Genomic DNA, 12,688 nt, shown 5'->3' with positions numbered 1-12,688 from the left:
AAAGTAGTTGCAGCTTACAATTTGGGAAGGCACTGCTTCTGGGGGAAAGAGACAACTTAGAAGGGGAAGACGTGCTTTGACAGTTTGGTGGCAAAGGGAAAGAAGGAAGCAAGTGATGGAAATTCAGGGTCGTACAGAAACAAAAGAGAATCATAAAACCGGAAGTCATGCCAGCCCACTCTCCACCCAATAAAAGGAAGCAGCGTCAGGTAAAGAAACTGCCCTTCTCTGTATGAATGGAACAAGGTACTCTTGAATTAAGAAGCCTAGTAAGACTATCAGACCTCTCACCCCAGTCTGCACTGAATCTCTGTTGCCACTGGTATGGGAAAATAAAGTCATTTCAAAATAACCCTAAGACAACAAGGAACATCCTTACAAAGCTACTATGTGAAAAAAAAATTTCAAATAAGAAATTAAAATACTATAGAAATAGAAATGGACAAAAGACAAATGTTGACCCAAATCAGAAAGAAAAAGACAAGATCATCTCATGATCATATATATTGCTTCACTAAAAAAATTAAAGTTAACGGTACCTCACTTCACAGAGCGGTGAAATGAAAACATACGTATAAGGCACGTAAGTTCACACTTAATGCTTAACTGGTATTAACTATAATTTAAAAAATAACTCATTCTACTATTCAGAAAAGGGATCACTACGTGCAGCATCATACTAAGGACAGAAGGATTTACTAATAAACAAAGGAGAAGATGCTTGCAATCAAGGGAGGAAAAAACACAAATTAAAATCCTTGAGATTGATACTACCATAAGCATTAGCATCATCAATTTGGTTCAAAGTTCAGATACAAGGGTACAGCCAGACAATTTCCAATCAGCCTAGGAAGAGTTCTTGAACCATGTTAAGTCTTAAACAGTGTGCCCAGGATGAGACTAGGGCTGGACAGGAAAAGGACGTCCTAGGAGCAGTATCCAGGACTTTCCCTGGGGACCCATCTCACTCATGTTCTAGCCTGGGGTGGCCGCACCACTGGCTCTGCTCTCACCCCCCACTTACTTCCTTCCTCTTGTTCTCTGCTTCTTTCTTCTGCTGTCGGCAGGGCACCAGAGATCCACTGGCCATCTTTTGTTTCTCCCAGGATAGACTCCAGGTCTATTTCATCCATGGTGCTCCCCTCAGAGGACAGCAGTTTATCCAAACCGAATTTGAGTATCTCACTCAACTTGAATGAAGAAAACAAAAAGTCCAGTTGGCCCTCATGAAGACAAACATTGGACATCAGTGATTTGCAAAGTCGCTTAACGACACCAGGCACACTCCTCCTCTGATGCTCAGCCTTCTTTCTCTCCCCATGACAATGGGGCTGTTTTGTAGTTGGATGATGGGTAAGCAGAGAGTGATAAATGATAGTCAGAGATGCTGACTTTAACAATTCTCAATAAACAAAAAATCTGAGCCTCCAATTTTTCTTTTTTTTGAATAACAGCCATTTCCTGCATTATCTTAGCACTTCTCATGGAGTCTTTTTCACAGGCAAGCCCAGCAGCCACATGAGAAGTCACAGACCCCATTAGCTACTCTCCCATCCCTTCCACTGCCAAACTTCTTGGAACGAGAGGGCTACATGGGGTACTTCCTAAGTGACTTCTTTCCTTTGGCAATTTTGTTCCTGCCGCAGTGCTCTATGGAAACCGCCTTCACAAAGACCAGTAACAACTCCCAACCACTAGACCTGAAAGCCCTTTCTCAATTCTAATGCTGCTGGACATTCCTCTAGCATTGCACTACCCTGCTTCTCTTTCCTTCTCTCTAGTGTACCCTCAGCCTATCCCTAGGGCTGCAGGAACCACCTAAAACGTTCAGATCATCTTTCCTGGCTTTAGCTTCCTACTTCCAACTCTGTACTTCCCTAAGTGATCACTCTGAGACCCCGAACCAAGCCGCATTCACATCTTGGCTCATTTGCATCTTGCCTCTTTAGACTGGGTCAGTTATCTCCAGAGGGTGTATTTTGTGAGTAACTTGGAAATCTTAATGTATTCTGTATCAGCTTGAAAAAAATTTAGACAGCTCACCTAAGCATCAAACAAACCTGGATACACTGATCTTTAACCTGGACATATATAACAAGGCGACTGGACCAAAAACAGAAGAAAGCCAATTATTTATGAAAACGACTGGTCTGTCCTGGGATACTCCCTTCAGTCTACCTTACATTTATGCCTTCACTTGTGAGGTGTCTCAGTCACCAAGGGACTACCTGTGTTTTTAGAGAAGCAATATATTACAGTAATTAACGGCATGTGCTTGGAAGTTAGAGAGTACTTGGATTGGCGTCCTAATAAATGAGTGTCCTAGGGCAAATTATTCAAAATAGGAATAAAGAGAGTGCCTACCGCATTCTCGTTATTCATATTCACGGAAACAATCGGAGAGAAGCACTTCATATGATACTTAGCACACAGTAAGCGTTCAATAAATGTTCACTACATCTGCATCTGCCTCTCTCTGTTTCTATTACGTTCCTCCTGCAGGATAACAAACCTTCCTTCCTTGAGGACTTCAGGATCCTATACTTCTTAAATTTACTAAACAACAGTTACATCTTTTACTATTGGATTCTTTTTATTTTACAAACAAACTCTGCTTTCTTCTGAGACAAGGGCATTGGGTTGTTACCTTTGCTTTTGGCAACCAAAGAGATAACTTGCAGAGTCTTGGCAGGGAAGAGAGAAATCAGACATTAGAGCCAGAACGTAACCTTCTGACAACCACCTTCCAAGCTGGGCAAGATTCCGACAGAGCCCCTCTCAAATAGCCAGGGGTCTATGTTCCCACTAGTATTTGGCCCACAGCACAGAGGCATGTCTACTCAATCACATGGACATGCCCAGCAGCCCGCATCACAAGGACACCCCGACTGAATCCCAAGCCCCTCCTGCACTGGGAGAGAGTTCCAACTTCTCACTGACAACCCCTCCTCCTCCCACACCCAGAATGTGGGCACTCCAAGGCTCCGCCATCTATTCCCACCACCAGACCCAATGCTGAACTTGTCACTCTCAAGGTTCTATGGGAGAACTCGTGCATGAAGAACTATATTTAAGAGTCTCTGCAGTCTGTCCCTACCTCTCTCTCAAGCTTTCATCTTACATTTGTAATTGCCTTTTGGATAATGTGAAAAAAATACGTACAGCCGGCCCTGCCACCAGCATGGATAAGCGTGCACACATCAATTGGGAACCAAAGGAAGAACAGAGAAAGAAAAAAAACACACTTTGCACCTTGAGATAAACAAAAATCAAACAAGTAAATGCATAAAACCCAGGGATACTTTCTAGTTCTAGACCTAAAATAAAAGAAACCTTGAGCCTTTCCTGTAAGTTACCAACTCACTAACAAAACCAATGTGAGCCCTGTCTTTTGCAAAGCTGATGTAAAGATATGCACTGGTCTTTGTGGATATGATAGCCATGTGAGAAAATGTTTTCTTTAACCAGACTAACTGTAAACTGGGTAATTCTGCTTATAATAGTGTTTAACTTTTTTTTTCCTCTAAATACTTGTTGTCTTGATATTTTCTGTTTGATAAACTAGTTCCTTTAAAGCCTACTCTCTTACAAACTTTTGCAAATGAAATTTTTGTCTCTGAGTTTTCCTCTAATAATAGTTTTGTTTATATTTTATTTTTTACTGCAAACTCTGTTGATTAAAGCGTAGATTACCTTCCCTTCCTAAAACTCTGCCTACCTTCTATCTTCCTAATTTCTATCCTCATCATCCAGGCTTAAGACCTTACAGACATCTTTGAATTTTCCATCTCCCTAGCTTCCCACCTCTAAGCAGCCGACTCCTGTCATTTCTTCTTTTGTAACGTTGCTCACTCCAGACCCTCCCACTGCTACGGCCCGTCAAAGGTCTATTACTCACTTCACACCTGGATCTTTCCAGTATCCTTGGAGTTGGTCTCTCCGCTTCCAGCCCCTCATCCCTGGGTCAAAATGGGAGAACCTGGGATATATCGTAATATGGGTTCCAGTTTTAACCCAAGGGCTGCTACAGAATATCGCTAAGCCCTCTTCCAGAAGACAGCTTTTTCTAAAGTCTTCCAAGCCAGCACTTGCTTCCTATCCTGCGTCCCCTTCTTTAAGCAATTAACTCTAGTTCTTTCGTCTATTTTTGCTATGGCATAATTTTGAATTCCTGATCTTGTCCACCTTCCTCTGAATATGAAGAAGGTGATGTAGAGTGCTAATCAAAGGGTCTGGGGTTAAGATGGAGGTATGAGATTAATCATTATTTATTATGCTGAGCTGTTTATCTAATTCTCAAGGCCCCGAGGTAACTTGTGGTATCCTCACTTTTAGAAAAACAAAGGTTAAGAGATCTGCTCAAAGCCACTCAGCCAATAAGTGGCAAGGCTTGGATTTGAATCCAAGCAGAGGGATCCAAAGCCCATCCTCGTTCTGTATTTTTCCGCCTTTATATATCAGATTCATTTTAGCTCCCACAGCAGCTTGCACGCAGTAGATACGATGGCCGGTAGGAATTTGGCCAGAGAACAAATGTGTGGTTGGGGAGAGTGGGTGGTTAATTCATTTACTTTCTCATCCACAGGAGCACTGACTAAAACCAGGACACATTCTAAAGTGAAGAATATGTTTTACCTGGAGGTCAGCATGCGCAGAAGGTTTCTGGGCTCCCAGAGTAAAATGGCCCCCTTCTATGATGGTGTTGGTGAGCTGCAGCTTGGAGGCTGCTTTCCTACAGACTATTTCTTCCACAGTGTCTCGGCCAATCAGCCGAATGACTTTAACGGACCTGTACAGAAGTCAAAGGAAAGCAATGCGCTAACATAGAAGGGTCTGCAAAGAAGGGCACAAGCATGCAAGGTCAATACGCCTAAAAGAAAACAAACCCAAAATGCCATGTTCAGGGTACAACTAAAGGGAAGTGGTTGTATGTGAACCTGAGCATTTGTTAGACAGATCCGGCCTCTAATTCTCACTGAACCTTTCCAAAAAAGTCAAGGGAGGGATGAGATGGCCATAACTGGGGTTCCTAATCTGTGGTGGAGGAAAACTTTTGGGAGATCTAAATCATCCTCAGGCCAAAGGGTAAGACTTATCTTTTTAGCTTAGCTCCATAAAGCCGTAACTTCATTTTTTAACTGAATTAGACCTTAACTCAGGAAGGATGAGATAAATAACTTCTAAAGCTTCCTTCTAGTCCTTTCACAATTTGACTTTGCTTTTTTTTTTTTTTTTTGGCAGTACGCGGGCCTCTCACTGTTGTGGCCTCTCCCGTTGCGGAGCACAGGCTCCGGACGTGCAGACTCAGCGGCCATGGCTCATGGGCCCAGCCGCTCCGCAGCATGTGGGATCTTCCCGAACCGGGGCACGAACCCGTGTCCCCTGCATCGGCAGGCGGACTCTCAACCACTGCGCCACCAGGGAAGCCCGACTTTGCTCTTTTCAACAAAGCAAGTGTGGAATAATAACATGCCCATCCCAGTTCTACTCGTGAGTGAGCAACAGAGCTGGGCTAAAACCTAGCGGTCTCTCGCCCTCCAGTCTAGGACTGTCACCGGCCCACACTCTTCACCTTCCTCCCCAACCCAGAACTGCTCAGGAGCCAAGGAAGTGGAACCGTGCTATGCTTAAATCTCTCACTTGTTCTGGCCAATTCGGTGAGCCCTGGCAGCTGCTTGCAAGTCATTCTGCGGATTGAAATCACTGTCAACAAAAATAACGGTATCTGCTGCCGTTAAGTTCATGCCAACTCCACCTGAAAACAATGCAAAAAAGAATGTTATCAGCAGCACATGGGCTAGGGACCAGACAATAAAGACGCAAGGCTACAGTGGCCAGATTGATAAATTGAGAGCAGCCAAAACAATTGGCATCATCCTTCAAACTGACACCCCCATCCCCAACTCCAGACAGAGCCTTGTAGTGGTTAAAAGTCCTACCTGGGCTCCTATCACCTGACTTGGGAAAGTTTAACGACTGAAAGTAACAGAATGAGGGCAGCAGGGGTAAGGAGCAAAAGTGGGTACTTAAGTTCATGCCCTGAAGCCATCTTAAATCTCTTCTGTTTAAAAATCTTCATTGCAATTTGTTTAGAATCGTCTATAGAAAAGGCCACATGCTCTTTCAGAACCAGTTTTAAGTATGAGTGAAGTCTGCTGTGGGCAACATTAAGAGAAGAGCTCTTAACATCCATTGCAAGGTACAACTAGGCAGTAAGACCCCTGATACAAGTTAATGAGAAGAGGGGATGCCATTTATTACACTCCCAAGAGGAGCGGGGAAGCTACCTCCCTCTGACTGGAGAAAACTTCAGTTAAGTCTCTTCTGTATGTGTTTCCACATTAATCAAAGACAAGGTAACAAAACCAACCAAAGGACAAGAACACTCCCTGGGACAACTTTCCGGTCTTTCTTCAGCGCTGTAAGAAAAGGGCTGGGGAGGCTCCTTGGACTACAGGAATTAATTAAGAGAACCATGAAGGCAAATTACAGCCTTCTCTTTGATTAATGTGGAAACAAGTACAAAACTGACTCCCTCTTTGCAGGGTCGTTACAGCTCGTTGCTGAAACAAGCAAGCCTGAAACGGCTTGTTCCAAGAGCCAAAATTAAGGACTAACTTTTGAGACAGGCTACTGTCTCTATGCTGGATCTCAAGACAAGCCAGGCAGGAATATTCTAATTAAACCCTTCATATAAAATTAAAGTTGGAATAAAGAGATAATAAAGACTGATTACTGCGAGATGCTAAATTATACTTAGTAATAATGATGGCTACCCAGGTGCTGTGCTTTACTCCTTGCCAGGCACTGTTTTAATAAGCACTTTACATATATTAACTCCTTTAATCCTCGCAACAATCCTATGAGCAGTTACTGTTATTATGCTCATTTTATAGATGTTGAAATGGAAGCACAGAGAGGTTAAGGGATTTACTGGAAGTTGCACAGCTGGAAAGAGAAAGTACCAGATTCAGCGCCACATGGTCTGGCTCCAGAGCCTATGATTTTTACCCACTATTCCATAATACCTCCCAGGCACTTCTTTCATTAAAGTGTGCTCCCTAAAAATTTTCTTCTTCTTCTTGCGTTAATGTTGCCTAAGTTCAACTCTTCTTCATGAAGGGGTGATATTTTATAAATAAGTTGTAGCCAGACTTCTTTGGGACATATTCATGAGCTATCACTGCCACCTGGTGGCGATATGACTCAATCAGAAATATTTGAAAGTTGGAGGGAAACTGCTGAATAAATGATAATGATGCAAATCTACAGCTAAAAAGCAAGAGCAAACAGGACAGTGTTTGGAAAAGACTCATGTCCAGAACTGCTTTGGCTTCTAAAAGATCACTGTGTTTCAACTAATTCTGAGAACTCCAAGGAGATTAGCTGAAAAGCAGAGATCTCTTTCTTCCTAATTTTAGACGTTTCAAACAATGCTGCTCTCTGAATATGAAGATGATGAAATCAGTAAAGCATAAATAGGGCTGTTTTCCCAACAGTGATGATGTTTGCCCTGATCCTTTCGGTCTTTCCTAAGTCTACCCCTGAGACAACTAATGACAGGAACAAATGGCTGAGATTCAGGGTGCAGTCGATGATCTTGGAAGTGAGTGGGGTCAAATGAATCTGACCAGATCTTCACAATACAGAGGTGAGACGTACACAGGCAGAACAATCTCCTTGTGGTCAAGGAGTATATCTAACACTTCTTTTTTATACCCTATAGTACTAGGCGCTTAATAAATGCTTACTAAGTAAGCCTGAACTCTCTTCTCATAAAGATATTGATCTCCCTTTATTTATAGAGGACACATATCCCTTCAGAGCTCCTGCATCTATTCCATCAAGATTTAGGTCTACAAAAAATAAAATAATGAAACTTAAGATTCTATGAGTTTAAAACTAACTTAAGGTCTGGCTTGTTCCATGACATGAGAATAATTTCATCTCTAAGAGCTGATGTCGTATTATTTAAAGAAATGAAAACATTCTGTAACTGGTAAAACACTATAAATGTCATGTATAATATTTTTAACAAGTTTATACAGGCAATGTTATAAATAATTCTAACAAGCTGGCAATTTCATTATCACATTTTTTTTTTTTTTTTTTTGCAGGACGCAGACCTCTCACTGTTGTGGCCTCTCCCGTTACGGAGCCCAGGCTCCGGACGCGCAGGCTCAGCGGCCATGGCTCACGGGCCCAGCCACTCCGCGGCATGTGGGATCTTCCCAGACCGGGGCACGAACCCATGTCCCCTGCATCGGCAGGCGGACTCTCAACCACTGCGCCACCAGGAAAGCCCTCACATTTTTTAATACTAGATTTTTATTAAGCTTTTACAACACTATTCAAGAGCTACTTGTAGGAAGGACAACTAGTAGACAGGTTGCTATCTCATTTCATGGCTGGGAAGGTAAGCTGTCTCTATCAAATGTGACTAAAATTTTGCAGAAAATCATAGAAATCTTTCAGGATGATCCCAGGTCAATAGTCAAAGCAGATTAGAATTACTTTCCAATGACCCCAGGTTTTAGCCTTACTTCCTTGATGAGATGAAAGCTTAGATCAGTTGGATAGAAAAGAACACCATGCTAGAAGTCCAGCACCTAGATAAACTGATGTCATCTGCCTCAGTTTCCCCTTTTTTACACTCCTCAGTAATAACCTCACCTTTCAGAGAATTAAGGAAAAACATACTAATGGTTAGGATGTAAAGGTACCATGTCACCCCTTATTTGTCTGCTTTGGTCAGTGTCTATGCGGCCTACCTGCCCTGGTACTCAGGAGAAAAATAAAGATGGGCTGCTGTCCAAAGTTCTTGATGGCCAGGTGTCTCTCTTCTCCTCTCACGGAGCCATCCACACGCTCATAGCTGTAGCCTTCACACAGAGGGGGAAAACAGAGAAACATTAACCATTTCCAAGTATTCTCTGTGGAATTAAACACTGTCAGCTCAAAACCAAATGCTAATTTGTCCCTTCTCATATACAGGCATGCCCCTACTGTAAGCAATCTTCCTTTGGTTCTGAATAATGTTCTTACGCTGCTTTCCTCTGTAACAGCCCCACACCCCAGGTAACTCTTCAGGGGCCTATCTGGACTGTTAAAAGTCTAAAAGTCTTGAGCAATGTAGTGGTCAAGGGATGTCACCTCTATAATCCATGTAGTCTTGGAGAATATCCAACATCTGGGTCATCTGGGAGAAAAGTAAAACTCGATGGCCCCTGGCAAGAAAAAGAAAAGGAAAACTGCCAACTGTGATAGTATTTAAGGTGGGTTTCGCTCAGGTGACACTTACCAAAGAATGCAAGTTTATAAAGAAATGAAATACTGAAGCAGAAATATAAATGTCATAATCATTTACAGAGACTTCTTCAGTAATGCAAAATACTTTATGTAAGGATATAACTGCACATGTAGCTGTATCCTTAGAGCAGTTGTCAAACTAGAGTGGGGATATTCCCAGGAGCATGTGTCAATGCACCAGAGGGTGTAGGAAGACTGGATAACCAAGACACCTCTTTCTAGGATGTCAAATACTAAATGGAAAGAAATATACACTTTTAACAGCAAAATAAAAAAGATTTGTGAAGAGAAAAATGCAAAATTCAAATGTACAAAAAACAAAACAAAAATTGATAACCCTAAAGAGCTTGTGGTTGGCAATCTATAGCTCTTCTCTACTTAGGGATGAAAGTTACTATCCTTTCAATGTAGAGCGTTATTGGTTAAAAATTCTGAGAAACATCACTTTAGAGAAGCAAGGGGCAGGTGGCATCTCATATCCCATGTGATACATGAGAAAATTTATGTAGGGAGAGGAGAGAGGAAAGGAGGAGGTAAAATGGATTAAGTCAAGAACAAATTCAAGGGAATTCCCTGGCGGTCCAGTGGTTAGGACTCTGTGCTTTCACTGCTGGTTGAGGAGCTAAGATCCCACAAGCTGCGCAGCACGACCAAAACAAACAAACAAAAAACAAAGTCAAACTTAGAGCCCCATGCTATCAGCCATTATTTGACCATCACAGAGAGTGAAGTAAGTCAAAATGAGAAAAACAAGTATCGTATATTAACAAATATATGTGGAATCTAGAAAAATGGTATAGAGGATCTTATTGGCAAAGCAGAAATAGAGACACAGACATAGAGAACAAACATATGGACACCAAGGGGGGAAAGGGAGGGGTGGGATGAATTGGAAGATTGGGATTGACATACATACACTATGGATACTATGTATAAAGTAGATAACTAATGAAAAAGAAAAAAAGTTTGTGTAAACAAAGAAGGACAGCACTGTCAAAACAACATGCTCATCAGGAAAACTAATTTAATCTGATTTTGCAATGGGTGTAGATGAACAATTATGAACGACCCCTTTAAGACTCTAGCCCCAGATTGGTAGAAATCGCACAGAACTTAAAATTGAGGACCTCAGTTCTAATCCCATCTCTGTCATCTGCTAGCTGTGGTGGCCTCAGACAAGCCACACAACTTCTCTGGGCCTGTTTCATCACCTGTGAAAGGAAAAGGTTGGAGAGAAGATATTGACAGGTCCTTCCCCAACACTAAGACACTTAGAGTAGATACATCATAGCCAATAAAATACAGTAAGATGTGCAGTTATTTGACTTGCACATTCCTAATGCTGGACAGTTTTGCCAAATCTGAGGTTTTAGGTTGGTTCAGGCCTACTTGGGTCAGTTGTCCCTAAGGGATAACTTTGAAATCCTTGGGAAACTAGGATTTTTCTAGACTCCTCTGTCCCTCTGGAGATCAGAAAGATCAGATACAGGCTGGACACCAGGCCACTGAACACTTAGCAGAACCTGCAGAGGCTCCAGAAGTGACTCGGTCATCCGATGCCCGACTCATGTCTCAGGGAAAGTCCCCAAGTTCTCCCTGGGTTCAAACCAAGCCCCACAGTTAACAGAAGTAAATATTTACTAAGTACTTATCATGTGCCAATTCAATGCAAGGTACCAGCAGGAAATGAAACAAGAAATGCTTGATGTTATCTCTGTCCCTGTGGAACTAAACAATACAGCTGGAGTGAGATGGTTAATATACAGCAATTAACCAGACAGCAGATTAAGGCAGCACATTGCCAAGCACTGGATTAGGATCCTAAGTGCTGTATGAAATCAGGAAAGGAAAGGATGATTATGGAGGGGATGGTGTGGGATGGGATGGAATGGAATGTGGGGGGGTGGTGGTTGTAGTTGCAGAGAAGATGGAACCTGAATCAGGGTCTTGAAAAAAGGAGAATTGGGATTAGTCTCAAGAAACCAGTGAGTTGTTCCTTATTCTGGTTTTAACAGTCACCAGCTCAGAGCAGAAAATATGAAACTACCACCTACTTGGAATACAGGAATGCCAGCAGCTTATCCAGAAGGTGAAGTTTCCCACTGGCCTCGATCAGGTGACCTCCAATTTCAAAAGGCTCTGGTTCCACACCTGGAAAAGAAAGAACCCACTCCCCGTAAATGTGTCCCCAGTCAGGGCAGACTGAACAGAAAAGCCGATAGCCGAGGCTACAGAGAGGCCAAGCTCCTTCTAACTGATAAAGGGCCCAAGTCTCATATCTCTTTGAGGCATTTCATAATTATTTTTTACATGACGATCTCAGCACTGCCTAACACCAATCACAGAGCCTGGCACACCCAATATGCCTAAGAAATGTTTACCCAAGGAAGAAACCCACTCTTTAGGAGGCTGATGCTAAAGACCAGAGAGACCCAAAATCGACATCTTCAGGCTCTCACTCTAGAAAACAAATCAAGAAATAGGCTTAGATGTATAAATGAGTCATTCTCAAGGTGGGGATAGTAGAATAACCTGGAGGGCTTCCTTCAAAATCTACATGTTCCCAATGCACCATCTCTTAAAAAAAAAAAAAAAAAAAAAAAAAAGCTCTGATATGCACCTAATTAAGATTCTGTGACATTTTAAAACAATTCATACTGCTACTTGGCAAAGACTTCCTTAAGATGACTTGGCAAACCCTCCACACTGATCCTATCAGTAACAGAGCCCTCAGAGCCACAAAAAGTCTGGAATGGTCCCAAAGGCTACCAATCAGAGTGAATTTTAAAAAAAAATTTTTTTTGAATGAACATGAAAACACTACATACCAAAATGTATAGAATGCAACTAAAGTAGCACTTAAGAGGGAAATTTACAGACATCCATAAGATGAAAGGGAAGCAGCAAAGGAGGCTGAGAAGGAGCAGATGTAAGGCAGGTGGAAAAGTGAGAGAAAGTATTGTCCCAGAAGCCAAAGGATAAAGGTGTCTCAAGACGCAATCAATTACGTCAAGGTTTTGAGAGGTTAATTAAAATGTGAACTGACAACTATTGGTTGAGTCACTCGGAGACCACTGGTGAACTAGGAATGGTAGTGATAAAAGGCTCAACAAGTGGGTTCAAGACCAAGGGACATCCAATCATAAAGAAATGATCGGATAATGATTCACTTTGTTATAGAGCAGAAACTAACACAACACTGTAAAGCAATTATACTCCGATAAAGATGTTAAAAAAAGAAAGAAATGATCAGATAAATTTAGATTATGAGACATCCCACAAAACAACCTGCCCTGATTCTTCAAAAGTATAAGTGAATTAAATTTTTCAAAAATGACAAAAAGGGCTTTCCTGGTGGCACAGTGGTTGAGAGTCCGCC

At 42.0% G+C, this 12,688-nt stretch overlaps 1 protein-coding gene across 2 annotated transcripts in view; it reads right to left on the bottom strand.

The window, feature by feature from the left end:
• Window positions 1-12,688, bottom strand: part of CHD1L (chromodomain helicase DNA binding protein 1 like) — a 51,159-nt gene that overhangs the window by 15,725 nt on the left and 22,746 nt on the right. For both annotated transcript variants that reach the window (XM_060028435.1, XM_060028445.1), the window contains 6 exons: window positions 11,364-11,460; window positions 9,154-9,227; window positions 8,772-8,882; window positions 5,641-5,755; window positions 4,636-4,789; window positions 1,025-1,190 (listed from right to left, as the gene is read on the bottom strand). In XM_060028435.1, coding sequence (XP_059884418.1) covers window positions 1,025-1,190; window positions 4,636-4,789; window positions 5,641-5,755; window positions 8,772-8,882; window positions 9,154-9,227; window positions 11,364-11,460 — 717 coding nt within the window. The remainder of the gene's footprint in view (window positions 1-1,024; window positions 1,191-4,635; window positions 4,790-5,640; window positions 5,756-8,771; window positions 8,883-9,153; window positions 9,228-11,363; window positions 11,461-12,688) is intronic.

Source organism: Delphinus delphis, chromosome 1 (genome assembly GCF_949987515.2).
Source record: "Delphinus delphis chromosome 1, mDelDel1.2, whole genome shotgun sequence".
Lineage (NCBI taxonomy): Eukaryota > Metazoa > Chordata > Mammalia > Artiodactyla > Delphinidae > Delphinus > Delphinus delphis.
The sequence above is the reverse complement of the archived record's forward strand: the minus strand, read 5'-3'. Positions and strand labels throughout refer to the sequence as shown.